We start from the raw sequence: 14,571 nt of genomic DNA on the forward strand, positions 1-14,571 counted from the left end.
TCCAAATAGGGAAGGCAAGTAGCACGCTCCCCCAAGGAGGAGAAGGGGTGGAGCATGCTAAGACTCCCTTTTGTAGATCATGGGCCCATTCAGAAGACACCTTAAACCATGGTGGTTAAGCCAGAAAGCCGGGCCGTGTTCAGAAGACACCTTAAACCATGGCTTTCACCATGGTGGTTAAGCCAGAAAGCCAGGCCTTGTTCAGAAGACACCTTAAACCATGGCTTTCACCATGGTGGTTAAGCCAGAAAGCCAGGCCATGTTCAGAAGATGCCTTAAACCATGGCTTTAACCATGGTGAATAAGGCCTTTTGCTTTACTCACTGTGGATAAAGCCATGGTTTAAGATTTCTTCTGAACACAGCCCAGCTTTCTGGCTTAACCACCATGGTTAAAGCCATGGTTTAAGGTGTCTTCTGAACGGGACCTTTGACAATCACCTTGTCTACCTGACTACTGAAATATAAAGCAATACACCTGTGTTAGATGGATGTTAGAGCTTGGATGCTGTTTTAACCCACATAACAGGATGATAAAAGTGGGGAAGTCGCACCACGTGAGTCTTGGTTCTGAAAATGCCTGGGGTCTTGCCTTTGTCCTGCTCCGTCATCTGCACACATTTACCTAGGAATAAGCCCCACTGAACTCAGTAGGACTTACTTCTGAGTAGACATGCATAGGGTTGCGGACAAGGAAACCTTCCCCCATGGTTCTGCTTTTGAGAATATGCCGCGTTTTCAGAGCTGTCCTAAGCTGACTTCTAACATTGCATTGCTTTTTTTTCTGCATGGGGGATGGGATGTAGAAACCAGGTGAGGAAGAGGAGGAGGAGGAGGAAGAGGCAGAAAAGAAACCGGACCCCCTGCACCAGCTCATCCTGCATTTCAGCAGGACAGCGCTGACAGAGAAGAGGTGAGTCACGGGCATAGAGATGAAATCGGAACCAGGACAGGCTGAGATTCTGGGCCAAGCTAGAAACACGTTTGTTTAGCAAATGTTTGATGGCCCACTTGGCTATAAAGTGGAGCTCCTGGAGGATTGGGGGGTATCTACTTTTAGTATGAAACCGAGCTAGGGTGACCCTATGAAAAGGAGGACCGGGCTCCTGTATCTTTTAACAGTTGCATAGAAAAGGGAATTTCTGCAGGTGTCATGTGTATATATGGAGAACCCGGTGAAATCCCCTCTTCATCACAACAGTTAAAGCTGCAGGAGCTATACTAGAGTGACCAGATCTAAAAGAGGGCAGGGCTCCTGCAGCTTTAACTGATGTGATGGAAAGGAAATTCCCTCAGGTTCCCCATATGATACCTGCTGAAATTCCCTTTTCAGTACAACTGTTAAAGATACAGGAGCCCTGTCCTCCTTTTCATAAGGTCACCCTACACTGAGCAGGAAGAGAAGGGAAACCCCGTGAGGGAGTGAAAAAACAAGCCAGAGGCCGGGGGCGGAACCAAGGATAATCTTTGCAAAATGTTATTGGTATGAAAAAGGTTTAATGAAGGTGGCTACGCGTTTCGGACAAAAAACATCCTTCCTCAGGGCTTATTCAACAAGGTTTTACAGTCATTTGCTATGATTTCATTGAGCAAACAACTGTAAAACCTTGTTGAATAAGCCCTGAGGAAGGACGTTTTTTGTCCGAAACGTGTAGCCACTTTCATTAAACCTTTTTCATACCAATAATATTTTGCAAAGATTATCCTTGGTTCCGCCCCTGCCTCTGGCTTGTTTATCACACCCTAAACTGAGCACCAGAGGGAGGGGAGGAGACCCACCCCCTTATCTTGCTGAACTGGGATGTTTTCAGCTGCATTTCCAGAGCCACCCAGTATCAAGTACCAGAGCCGGGAAGGGAGGGCAGGGGCTCTTCTTCGTGGTCTCTGTGCATCACACACACGGGCTCTGCGCCTGCATGGGGATCCCTTCGGGAAACTTCTAAAGCTGAGGAATTTGGGGCAGGAACACACACACACACACACCCTCCAGTTTACCAGAGCCAGGAATCACATAAAGCCGCCGCGCACCGCAAGATAAAGTGGTCTCGGGTCTCCTACACGCTCAGCTTGATATTCAGAGTCGCGCCTCCCACCCCCTGTGTTATACCAGCACATACTTTTTGGACTTGGGCACGTCTGCTTTAGAATCCCAATTAACAATTTTCATGGCTGTTGATTAACCTGTGAAACAGAAGGTGCTGAAGTTCAAGCGAGGACCACCAGTCATGTCACGCCATGTTGGCTTCACTAAATAAGCACAGCGTTATTGGCCTACACAAATCATGTGAGGTACTGGTTCCTCTCTATTCAGCCCTGGTTAGGCCTCATCTAGAGTATTGCGTCCAGTTCTGGGCTCCACAATTCAAGAAGGACGCAGACAAGCTGGAGCGTGTTCAGAGGAGGGCAACCAGGATGATCAGGGGTCTGGAAACAAAGCCCTATGAAGAGAGACTGAAAGAACTGGGCATGTTTAGCCTGGAGAAGAGAAGATTGAGGGGAGACAGGATAGCACTCTTCAAATACTTAAAAGGTTGTCACACAGAGGAGGGCCAGGATGTCTTCTTGATCCTCCCAGAGTGCAGGACATGGAATAACGGGCTCAAGTTAAAGGAAGCCAGATTCCAGCTGGACATCAGGAAAAACTTCCTGACTGTTAAAGCAGTACGACAATGGAATCAGTTACCTAGGGAGGTTGTGGGCTCTCCCACACTAGACGCCTTCAAGAGGCAGCTGGACAAGCATCTGTCAGGGATGCTTTAGGGTGGATTCCTGCATTGAGCAAGGGGTTGGACTCGATGGCCTTGTAGGCCCCTTCCAACTCTGCTATTCTATGAGTCTATATACCAGCCTTCCTCGAACTCCGGGTGGGTCGGGCTACAACTCCCATCACCTCCCAGCCATCTGCGCTGGCTGGGGGATGATGGGAGTTGTTGTCCAACTCGCCCAGAAGGCTCCAGGTTGGATATAGCAGGCCTACCATCTTCTTGACGGATGGGAAGTTGGGCACACACCACCAAGTAATTCTCCGGCGTGAGCCCCGTTGCAACGACTGGGAGTTGAGCGAGAGCGGTGTGGGGAAGGGTCAGCTTCAGCGGTTAGATCCTGAGCCTCGTCTGCTTTTTTCCAGCAAACTGGACGAAGACTATCTCTACATGGCGTATGCCGACATCATGGCAAAGGTAAGTGTGAGATGGCTCCCTGGGCCACCGTTTCAGTCCAATCACTCCTCCTTTAAACAAATAAATAAAAAAGTGACCTGCGATCAGTCCCAGAAGCATCCTTCCTCCGTTGAGAATGCATGGCTAAAAGGCCAAGGCATTTCCCGCCAGGAGAGGAGAAAACCCACCAATGAAACATCGCTAAAATAAAATGACCTGTTCTTGCTTAGATGGTGGAGGACAACCTCTGATGGGTGGCTCCTCTCACCCACCAGCAGAGGCAGAATGTACAGAGGTTTTATTATTCGTTTTTAACTTCATATTTTAGTGTGAATTTTTATACAGTTAAAAAAATTGCAGATTGGGGCCAAAACAGGACAGGAGAAACTCATAGGTGAATGCCTGCCTTATGCCTCTGTCTACTAGTGAACATGAGCTGGAGGCTGCATTCGCTCTCATGTCCTACTTTGGGCCTTCCCTAGGCATCTGGTTGGCCCCTGTGTAAACAGAATACTGGACTAGGTAGACCTTTGGTCTGATTCAGCAACTGATTTCCTGAATCAAAAATTAGCTCTAGAGCAGGGGTGGGCAACCTGTGGCCCTCGGGCTGATTTCATGTGGCCCTCGGCCTGATTTCAAAAGCCCTCTGCACGTGGTCAGTTCGGAGCTATGGCAAGAGCGTTCTGTCCCTCCCATCACAGCCCAACGCCTTGGCAGGACGAGGAAGGGAGAGGGAAGGCATTGGCACAAAGAGAGAGAGGAGAGAGTTGCAAGAAGAGGAAGAGAAAAGGGGCTCCTGACTCTGGACCAGCCTGCCACTAGCTTTGGTCCTGCTCACTGCCAGGACGCACTTCCCGACAGAAAGCCCACGTGAGAATGTGGCTCACAACAGAAAAAGAAGCTGGTCTCTCCTTGCACTATAGTAAGACACAAGTAGCACAGAAGTGCAGTGAGGAAGCTTCTGGCTGGGTCAAAGGCAGGAGGGGTCTTCGTGTGCATGTGCTTCTGCTGCTCCCAGACTGTGGAACTGCCTGCCGGAGGGGACCGGTCAACTTAACCGTTTTTTAGCATTTAAGAAAGCTATAAAGACTGGTCTCTTCTGGCAGGCCTATCCAGTGGAATTTTAGGATGTTTTAATAATGTATACTATGTTTTTAATTCAGTTTTATGTATTTTATACTTACTGTTGTTCCTGCCTCGATCCAAACGGAGAGGCGGGTAAGAAATATTTATTATTATTATCATTATTATTATTATTATTATTATTATTATTATTATTATTATTATGTCCTCACAACAAGATTGAGCTGAGAGAGGTGAGGACTGGTCACTCAGCTGAGCATCAACACCACTGATCTAACCACTGCACCCCTCACATTTTACATAAGAACAACTTTCCAACATCCTGCCCTATTCTAACACAGGGTTTCTTTAGCTTCTGGCCACACTTTCCTCATGCCTTGGATTAAAACGGCAGTTGTACTTCATTCTTACAGGGAAAAATAGGAAGGGGGTAATCACTTTTAGGATGTGGAAGGAAAATGTGTGGGATGCCATATTATTAGGCCCAGAATTCAGCTGCTGCAGAGCCAAATACTTCTAGGAGGAGGAGGAGGAGGAGGAGAATTATTATTATTATTATTATCCCCCATTTTCCTTTCATCCCCTGAACCCAGAGCTGCCACATAAATGAAGGTGAAGAAGGAGAAGAAGGGGGTGGTGGAGAAGATGGAGAAGAAGCCGATGTTCCCTTTGAGGTCAGTGACCCTCTGTGCTCAGCCTCCCCAAGCTCCTCGTAGCCTCTCGCAACCCTTTTGATTAGCCCACGCATGGCCGAACGTCTCTTCCCAGCCCTAAGCTCTCGAAACGGGTGTTTGTTTCCTTTCCACACTTGCTGAGAGTCTCAGGAGGGCAGGATTCTGCACCCTGTATTCCCTTTCAGCGCTTGTACATTGCTGCCACCGAGAAATTCATGCAACCCTGCTTACGTTGGAGGAAGAGAGGATCTTGCGACCGTCTCTTATGCCTCCCTGTTAATTGGCCTGATCCGCCTCTGGTATCTCCAATGAAAAAGACCTTAAGTAGCAAGTTTGGGAAGCCCCTCCCTCCAGAGGGGTTGGACTGCAACTCCCATAATTCCCAACTGGCTACATCTGGAGGGCATCAGGTTGGGAAAAACGGGAGTAGACGGTACTGGTTTAGATGGACCGAGGGCTAAATTGGGTGCAAAGCCACTTCATCCATTCCCTCGCATTCCTTCCTGGCTCACCTGGAGAGGGTGGGGGAGTGGCCTCTTCCCAAGGCAGGCAGGCAGGCAGGGCTAAGGTGGAAGGCTGAGGTCAGGGCATGGTGGACTTGCTCAGTGATCCATTGGCTCAGTTCAGACAACGGCGGAGTTTTTACACCACCGTTGAGAAATGTGTTGTCTGGATGGAAAACTCCACCCCATGGTGAAGTGGTTTGGTTTTTTTTTTAGAAAACACTCCACGCAGAATATCCACACTGTGCAGAGGAGAGTTCCTGCACAACCGTTGTGTGGAGGGCTCCGTGGAGTTTTCCGTTGCGTTGACGTTTCCCACCGGCTACGGAGTTCTCTGGCAAGAGCATCGAAAGGAGCGAGTGCCGCTCTAGGAGAGCCACCAGGATTGGTGGTTTGGGTTTTTGCAGCAATGGCTGATGGGATACCATCAGGAGGACTAGGGGAGGAGAGAGGGCGGAGGAACCGTCAAGCAAACGCCGCGTTGCCTTCCACGCGAGCCCACAGTCACGCAACGGTGGAGTTAGAACAAGTTGCGTGGGGGGTACCTCCTAAACACTCGACCGTTGAGTGGAGTTTTCCCACTGCGTAGAGAAAGGTGTTGTCTGAACTGAGCCGTTGCTTCAGACCGAAGGAAGGTCGCTATGCGGAGAACCTTTTTCTTTTATCAGCCAGTAGCCCCAGATTGGCTCCCATGGCTCGCCAGACTTCCTGGGCCAGGCGGAGGAGGAGCTGCTTGTTGCAAAAATCGCTCGTGGTACCCTGGTGTGCCAAGTCCAATTCAGCACACGAGGAGAGGAGATGAAGTATGGGTCAAACAGCGTTTATTCTGCAGAATAAAGAGGCCCTGGAGCTAATTGCTCCCAAAGCATGTGCCTACCTCTCAAGGGAGGTAGCTAGGTATTTCTATATTATCTTCTCTGGTGTCACATACGTAGGCACCGAACAACAGGACATTTCTAGCTGAAAAGAGAATACACGGCCTGTTCTTTTGGCAAGCATCGACACAAAGAGATAGGTACTCGCTGTTCTTTAAGAGAACATTCACTTGGTTTTGGTTGCCTTAAGAATGGCTTCTCTGAGACATTTTGCAACGTTTCGTTAGCAACTACCGTCACAACTCTGGTTCAGAGCTGGGCGCTTTCCCCACATGCTGTGTGGATGGCTCTCTCGCTCTCTCCCTCCCCTGCTCAGCGGCCCTGGCAGGGCAGCAAGCCGGCTGCCTCACCCACTGGATCCACGCTCAGCATTCCTTGATAAGAGGATGCAGGCAGCCAGGCAGGGAGATTCCTGCCACAGGTCTCCGGCCCTCCACCTCACGCTCGCTTGCTTCCCCGCAGGAGAAGGAGATGGAGAAACAGAAACTTCTGTATCAACAGTCCCGACTGCACAACCGTGGGGCCGCCGAGATGGTTCTGCAGATGATTAGCGCCTGTAAAGGTCAGAGGCGACTTTTCCCCTCTTTCCCCCCTTGCCCTTCGCAGAGGATGGGTCCCCGGGCAGGGCCGAGCTTTGAGTTGCTCAACAGGAAAACTTGGAAGAGGTTGGCTGGGGCACATCTCCGGGAGAGTCAGCAGTAGAATAAAATGGCCCACCAAGCTTGTTCTCTTCATCCATAAGACCTGGAAACTTGTTTCAAAAGAAGAAAACAAGCAGGATTTCATAGGATCCTGGTCAGATCTGAGATTCCACACAGGCAGTCTTATGACCACAGGGCATACCAGAACCCTGTACAGGATGGAGACCTATATCAAGTTCCTAAGATGTCACATCCAGTTTTTCAGGACCAAAAATCAAAAGGGCGATGCTTCAGCTCTGCACTGGGCTGGAACAGAGGCTGTATGACTTCGCACAGCAGATAGTTAAATTATGGAACTCACTACCACAAGATGTAGTGATGGCCACCAATCTGGATGGCTTCAAAAGGGGGTTGGATCAATTCCTGGAGGCAAAGGCTATCAAGGGTTACTAGTCCTGATGGTTGTGTGCTATCTCCAGTAACCGAGGCAGTAAGCCTGTGTGCACCAGTTGCTGGGGAACATGGGCGGGAGGGTGCTGTTGCACCATGTCCTGCTTGTTCATCCCTGGCCAATGGCTCATTGGCCACTGTGTGAACAGAGTGCTGGACTGGATGGACCCTTGGGCTGATCCAGCATCAGGGTTCTTCTGATGTTCTTCTGAAGTTCTTCAGACTTGTTTTGTTTCAAAAGAAGAAAGCAAGCAGAATTTCATAGGTTCCTGGTCAGAGCTGAGATTCCACACAGGCAGTCTTATGGCCCCGGGGCATACCAGAACCCTGTACAGGATGGAGACCTATTTCAAGATCCTAAGGTGTCACATCCAATTTTTCAGGACCAAAAATCAAAAGGGTGATGCTTCAGCTCTGCACTGGGCTGGAACAAAGGCTGTGATGTCTGCTAGGACCCAACATCAAGTTACTAGGTCCCCTTCTCATATCACTCTTAGACCTTGCCTGGAAACACATGTCCTGAATCACTCAGTGGAGAAGAGGGGCCTCTCTGCCCCCATTCCAGGCCTCCAAGGCAAGAGATAACCGGGTAACCCTTTGTCTTCCTGTCTTCTCAGGGGAACCTGGTGCCATGGTCTCCTCCACTCTGAAACTGGGCATTTCCATCCTGAACGGCGGCAACGAGGAAGTGCAGCAGGTACAGGGCCCCCAACTCTTTGATTTCTCAGCCTTTCATCCATCCCTGCTTACCCATCTTGACTTCTTACGCCAAAGAGTAATAGCAGATTAATGAGCAGCTTTAGTGTCAGAAGCTTAAAAGCGGTTTGAGTTCTCAGACTGGAAAAGAAGTTTGCACAGAGTAAGGAGCAAGCGGCCTGGAAGAGAAGGTTAAGTGCAAATGCTTGAGGAGAGATGGAGGAACGGGAAAGGAATTGTAGTGCTTGGCGGGGGGGGGGGGGGAGGGAAAGAAGCAGGGGCAGGAGAATTGGTTCGGCCCAAGATGGGAACTCTTGGATGATGTCAGATGGGGTGGCAATTTGGGGCCAGGGTGAGAGAAAGCAGCGAGAGGCAAATGTAGTCGAAAGGCAAAGTGTAGCGGCTGGTTTTGTGCAAGTCAATAGAATCATAGAATAGTAGGGTTGGAAGGGGCCTCTAAGGCCATGGAGTCCAACCCCCTACTCAGGAATCCACCCTAAAGTAGGGTGACCCTATGAAAAGGAGGACAGGGCTCCTGTATCTTTAACAGTTGCATAGAAAAGGGAATTTCAACAGGTGTCATTTGCTTATATGGAGAACCTGTTGAAATTCCCTCTTCTTCACAACAGTTAAAGGTGCAGGTGCCCTGCCCTCTTTTAAATCTGGTCACAGTACAGCTGCAGTATAGCTCCTGCAGCTTTAACTGTTGTGATGAGGAGGAAATTTCACCAGGTTCCCCATATATACAAATGACACCTGCTGAAATTCCCTTTTCTATGCAACTGTTAAAGATACAGGAGCCCTGTCCTCCTTTTCATAGGGTCACCCTACCTAAAGCATCCCTGACCGATGGCTGTCCAGCTGCCTCTTGAAGGCCTCTAGTGTGGGAGAGCCCACAACCTCCCTAGGTAACTGGTTCCATTGTCGTTCTGCTCTAACAGTCAGGAAGTTTTTCCTGATGTCCAGCCAGAATCTGTCTTCCTGTAACTTAAGCCCATAATTCCGTATCCTGCACTCTGGGAGGATCGAGAAGCGATCCTGGCCGTCCTCTGTGTGACAGTTTTTCCCAATTGAAAAAAAAGCCTTTTTAAATGTGCTTTTCCCCTATAGAATAAGATGTGAAAATGAAGATTTGGGGGGGATTTAGCACAAGTACATACGAATGCAAGTGCAAGTTTGGGAAATTGTGGAAATTTCCCAAGAATTGTGTCCCTGCTTGTGTTTACATTCGGGGTTGCGAACGGGAACAAAATTCACATACATTCCTAGTGGGGTGGGTGGGTTTGAGGGTAAACTCCCCCCCCACCTCTACCTAGTTACCATGGTAAATGCACACACACACACACACACACACACACACACACACCTCCACCACGGCATGTGCCATGGTCCTGATCCAGATCAGGCTCCTTCATGGCTATTTAAAAAGAGAGACAGACAGACAGACAGTCATGAAATGCATATATGTAGTTAGCATGTAACATGGTGCTGAGAAGAGCCAGGAATAAGGGCTCCCTTTCATCTCCCAACAATGACTTTCTTCCTGTCTTCAGAAAATGCTGGATTATCTGAAGGAGAAACGGGAGGTTGGATTCTTCCAGAGCGTTCAGGCACTGATGCAGACATGCAGGTACGTAGTGGCTTGGTTATTTACTTGATCTAACGCCCTGCCTTGATCTAACACAGCCTTCCTCAAGCTGGGGCGCTCCAGATGTGTTGGACTACAACTCCCAGAATGCCCCAGCCAGCTGGCTGGGGCATTCTGGGAGATGCAGTCCAACACATCTGGAGCGCCCCAGCTTGAGGAAGGCTGATCTAACACAATGGCACTCAGGCGAGTAGCATCTTGCCTCCATTTCCTTTCCTTTTTCCATTTCCCCTCCTTTCCCTCTCTTCCCTCCACCCTCTCACTTGCTCTTACGGTCCACCGATTTGTTCTGTCTGTGTCTTCATCGGAGGGACCTCTTCTTTTTGTTCCGCGCTGCCCTGTGCTGCTTCCAGACCTGATGTAAAGAAATCGCACGCACAGGGACATAGGAAGCTGCCTTAGGCAGAGTCAGACCCTCGGTCCAGCTAGCCCAGGATTTCGGGCAGGATTCTTTCCCCTGCCCTACCTGGAGAAGCCAGGGATTGAAACTGAGACCTTCCGCATGCAGAGCAGGTGTGGCGGGCAAGTGGGCAGTGGCCACATCACATCTGGTTTAGCCCAGAGAAATAAGGTTGAAGTCAGAATAATAATAAATAATAATAATAATAATAATAATAATAATAATAATAATAATAATAATAAAAAATGTATTTCTTACTCACCTCTCCATTCTGATCGAGGCGGGGAACAACAGTAAATATAAATACATAAAACTGAATTAATGTTGGGATATGTTGGTTTATATTTACAACCTGATTTAGTTATTGCCAGACTGGGCTTCTGGCCAATAACCATATAGCAGAGTTTTTGCAGCGGTTTCCAGCAAAGTCAGCACAGACACAGATTAAGACTGAGACTTTCAATAGGTTTAAACAAACCTTTACTGGCATATAAAAATATAATTTAGTTATGGCAATCACAGATACAAATACTTACATACAGTCAGTCAATACAGCTCTGATACATAGATACTTTCTGATGGAGTGATCATTTCTGATACATGTACATGGGAATACATTCCTTTTTATAGGCTAACTGTACAGTGATGCAACTGCTTGCAATCCCTTAATTGAAACAATCAAGTTACCAATTATTCAATCATGACATCAATGTCCAGGTGCAACGTTGACCTTTAAGTTTTCTGCTGAGTCTTCTGATTCCTCCAGCTCCTCAGCAATTAGTAAATCCATGGAAACATAACCAGGATCCATTCCAGGATCCAACAATTAAAACATAATATACATTGTTAAAACATCCTAAAATCTTCCTAAAATCCCCCTGGATAGGCCTGCTGGAAGGGATCAGTCTTGATAGCTTTCTTGAATGATGATAGACTGTTAAGTTGACAAGTCTCCTCCGGCAGGCCGTTCCACAGTCTGGGAGCAGCAGAAGAGAAGGTCCTCTGGGTTATGGTTGTCAGCCTAGTCTTTGCTGACGGAAGTAGATTCTTCCCAGAGGACCTGAGTGTGCGGGGTGGATTGTCCGGGAGAAGGCGATGCCGCAGGTAGCCTGGACCCAAACCATGTAGGGCTTTAAAGGTGACAACCAACACTTTATACTTTGCCCGGAAACCAATTGGCAGCCAGTGAAGAGATTTTAAAACTGGTGTGATGTGGTCACCCCTAGGTGCACTGGTGACCAGCCTGTGCTTCACAGCAGTGTTTCTGTAGTAACTCCGTCCCAGCTGTTGAAGCTGTTCTCATTTGGCCCTCCAACATCCTCTCTTCTGTTCCTTGGCTCTACTTACCTTCGTTCTCTCTCTCTCTCTCTCTCTCTCTCTCTTTCCTCCTTCTCCTTCCCTCCATTCACAGTGTGCTGGACCTCAATGCCTTTGAGAGGCAAAACAAAGCTGAAGGACTCGGAATGGTGACGGAGGACGGAACGAGTAAGTTGCCTTCTGCCCTGGTTGGAGGGCATAAAACAAGGCAACCCCGGTGCTAGGCCCACCCAGTTCCTACCCGCTCCCCTGCCCCACAGGGCCCTTTGGCAGGCCAGCAAGGGCCCCCCTCTCCCTCTGACGGCAGCAGCCCCCTCTCTGCCTGCTACTCACGACGGTTGCTGACACCGTTTTCCCAGCCACTCGGTGACGGAAAGGGTGGGCGTTGCCATTTGGTGGGTTTTGCCATTTGAGAATCCGGTTTCAGCTCCAAGCTTAGTCGTAGGAGCACCCTCTCCCTGTCCTCTGCCTCTGGAAGTGGAGCAGTCTCGGGGCTATAGGGAGAGATTGGGGGCGGGGGGTGGGGTGTCGGAGTCGGGACCCTCGTCCTCCTGGGTCCTTTTCCTGGGCAAAGACCGCGTTCTAACAGGTTGGTCCACTGCGCAGCCTGGCTTCTCTCTCCATCTCTGGGAGAGAGCGCAGGACCACTTAGTTCAACACGAACCACCGGGAACCAGGGCTCCTTCACCTGCCGCAATCCTGGCCCGGGTTCGATTCTCTCCCCCTCCCCACCCCACCCCACCTCCTCCTTCCCAGCGCTCTGCGTATTCTCTTTGTGTTCACAGCTTCCTCCTGGTGAGACGTGCATTAATTGAGATTTCTAAAACCAATAATGGATTTCTCTCACCCTCCCAACCCACTCGGTTCCTTCCGCCTCGGGTTCTTCTGGTCTCCTCCGGTTTTTCCATTTCACATTAATGTCACTTTAATACACGCTGGGTGTTTTTTTTTTTTCTTTTCCTTTTTTCGTTTGTTTTTAATCATCTCCTTTTCCTTCTTTGCTGTGATGTGTTGCACTCACCTCCTCTCTCCCCCTCCCTCCTTCTCTTCCCTCCCCTCCCCTCCCCTCTCCTGGTCTCACTGATGCCCCTCCCTCAGTCATCAGTCGCGAAAATGGTAAATAATCGTTTTGCTTTTGTTAAGCTTAATCATTTTTCTTTGATGGTCAGTTTCTCGGCCTGTCTTTATTATTATTTTTTCTTTATTTTAATTCCTCTTTCTAACCTGATGGGTCTAAGACTGAAAACTGATCAGAACCCCCCCTCCTCCTCCCTGGCTTAGAATCGGGTGTCCCATAGGGGCCTGGGAGTCTGCAAAGGGTGCTCAGCACGTTCGGTGCTATGAATGGCCACATGGCCAGGCATTTGGGGGGGGGCTCAGGATGAGTCTCTGCAAGCGTGGGTCTTTGGGAGCATCAACTGGGGACAGAAAGTCTCGAGTTTTGGAGATGCAGGCGATAATATGGCCCTTCTGGTGTCTTGGTGCCTGGGAGTCTGACGGATCATGATATTTGGGACCAGCAAGCCATTTGGGGGTTTGGTTTCAGTGTCCCCTGGTCCTCATGAAACTCTAGCCCTCTTTGGACCCGCACTGGTGCCATCTGGAAGTTTAGCTGGAGCCAGGATGAAGGTTCAAGTGGGGTCTGAAGTGTAGCAAGAAGGAAGAACTACTCTGTTGACCAGGCAAGAGCAAGAAGCCAGGCCCACGACATTTATTCCGTTCATTTCATGCATTTATATGCAGCTTTCCCATATTTGAAAGGTATCTAAGCTCTTTAGGTCGCAACCCTATTCATGTTTAGACAGAAAAACATCCTGCAACTCCCAGCATTTCCCAAACAGCGTTTTTCTGCCTAAGGCTTTTTTTTTCTATCTAGGATTGCGGACTCTTTGCCCCCCCCCTCCGCCCCCGGTCAGCTCAGAAGCCCTTTGGGCTGTAGTAGTGTGGTTGCCAGATGGCCATGAATGGGTGCAGCTGCGTAATGACTTGGCTAGGCTGCTCCTTTAAGACTCTGCCACGGCCCCTGACCGGGCAGGCTGGCATTGTTTTGCCCTGGTGTGGCGTGTTAGGGGCGAAGAGCGGTGCAACTCTGAAACAGTCTGCTTGAAAACAGTAGAAGTGAAACTCTGGTTTCAAGTCACAAGCTGGTTAAACGTATGAAGTACGGTTTTTGTCTTGTCCGTCCGTCCCCCCCAGCTGGGGCCCACTGAAAGAAGTCAGTAGAGGGGTCCCATCCCCCGGGCACTTAATACCTCGTGGTGGGGAGGGTCTCACCTTCTGCTAAGGGCATCACACATTGTCAGAACCAGAGTCATCAGGGGCAGGGAATCATGGCCTCAGTTACACTTTCGTCAGCTCCTTCCCCCTATCAGCAAGAGGGGGTTCTGATCAGTCGTGGGTGGGTGGGTGGGTGGCCGGCCAGGGAAAGTATCACCAGCTCCATTGGGCCGCATGTCCTCCAGCTACAAAAACTTTCCTGGGGCCAGACTTTCTCCGCTCCCAATTAGTGCTGGGCACACTAACTGCACACTATTCACCACCCAGATGCTGCCATCGTGGTCTCCGGACCCGTGCTCTTGTATATCGACCCCCCCTCCTCCCCATAGTCCTTCACCTTGCGAAGGGACCCCGCTGGGCCTCTGCCACTTTTGTGTCACCAAGAAGTTGTGGGTCACAACCCCACCACCATCCCCCCTCCCTTAAATGCAGGGTTTTCTCACCCCCAGCCCATTCTCTACAGTGCAGACACCATTTCTGACCAACATCCTACATCTTTGTAGCAAGCAGACTTGTTCAGCAAATGTGACCTCAAGTCTATCTTATCTGTGTAGTAACTATGTGGAATGGTAACAATTCAGGGTGTAAGCATAACTGTGTAGTTGTGTTGTTGCGATGAGTTCTTTGGTAACAACGTAGCAGCTTTGTAATAATTTGCTATCAACAGATTGTGTCCTAAGTTACCTATGTAGCGGTGTTCTTGTGTTTTCATATTTTGAAAAGGTGTGTGTAGTGCTTCTTCATATATTTGTGGGGTATGTACAAGTGTAGTAACCCCGAGTAGTAGCCCTGTGGTGTAGAAATGTTGCGAAGCAAAAATGAAAATGTATTTGTAATACCTTCTTTAGTA

The 14,571-nt window shown here is 49.2% G+C and overlaps 1 protein-coding gene across 1 annotated transcript in view; it reads left to right on the plus strand.

Moving 5' to 3' along the window:
- RYR1 (ryanodine receptor 1) overlaps positions 1-14,571 on the plus strand; it is a 161,792-nt gene that overhangs the window by 112,724 nt on the left and 34,497 nt on the right. The window contains exons 76-83 of the mRNA XM_063140526.1: positions 806-912; positions 3,127-3,178; positions 4,834-4,914; positions 6,755-6,854; positions 8,001-8,080; positions 9,633-9,709; positions 11,539-11,612; positions 12,543-12,560. Of these exons, the coding sequence (XP_062996596.1) occupies positions 806-912; positions 3,127-3,178; positions 4,834-4,914; positions 6,755-6,854; positions 8,001-8,080; positions 9,633-9,709; positions 11,539-11,612; positions 12,543-12,560 (589 nt within the window). The remainder of the gene's footprint in view (positions 1-805; positions 913-3,126; positions 3,179-4,833; positions 4,915-6,754; positions 6,855-8,000; positions 8,081-9,632; positions 9,710-11,538; positions 11,613-12,542; positions 12,561-14,571) is intronic.

Source organism: Elgaria multicarinata, chromosome 13, assembly GCF_023053635.1.
Source record: "Elgaria multicarinata webbii isolate HBS135686 ecotype San Diego chromosome 13, rElgMul1.1.pri, whole genome shotgun sequence".
In the NCBI taxonomy this organism is placed as follows: Eukaryota; Metazoa; Chordata; class Lepidosauria; order Squamata; family Anguidae; genus Elgaria; species Elgaria multicarinata.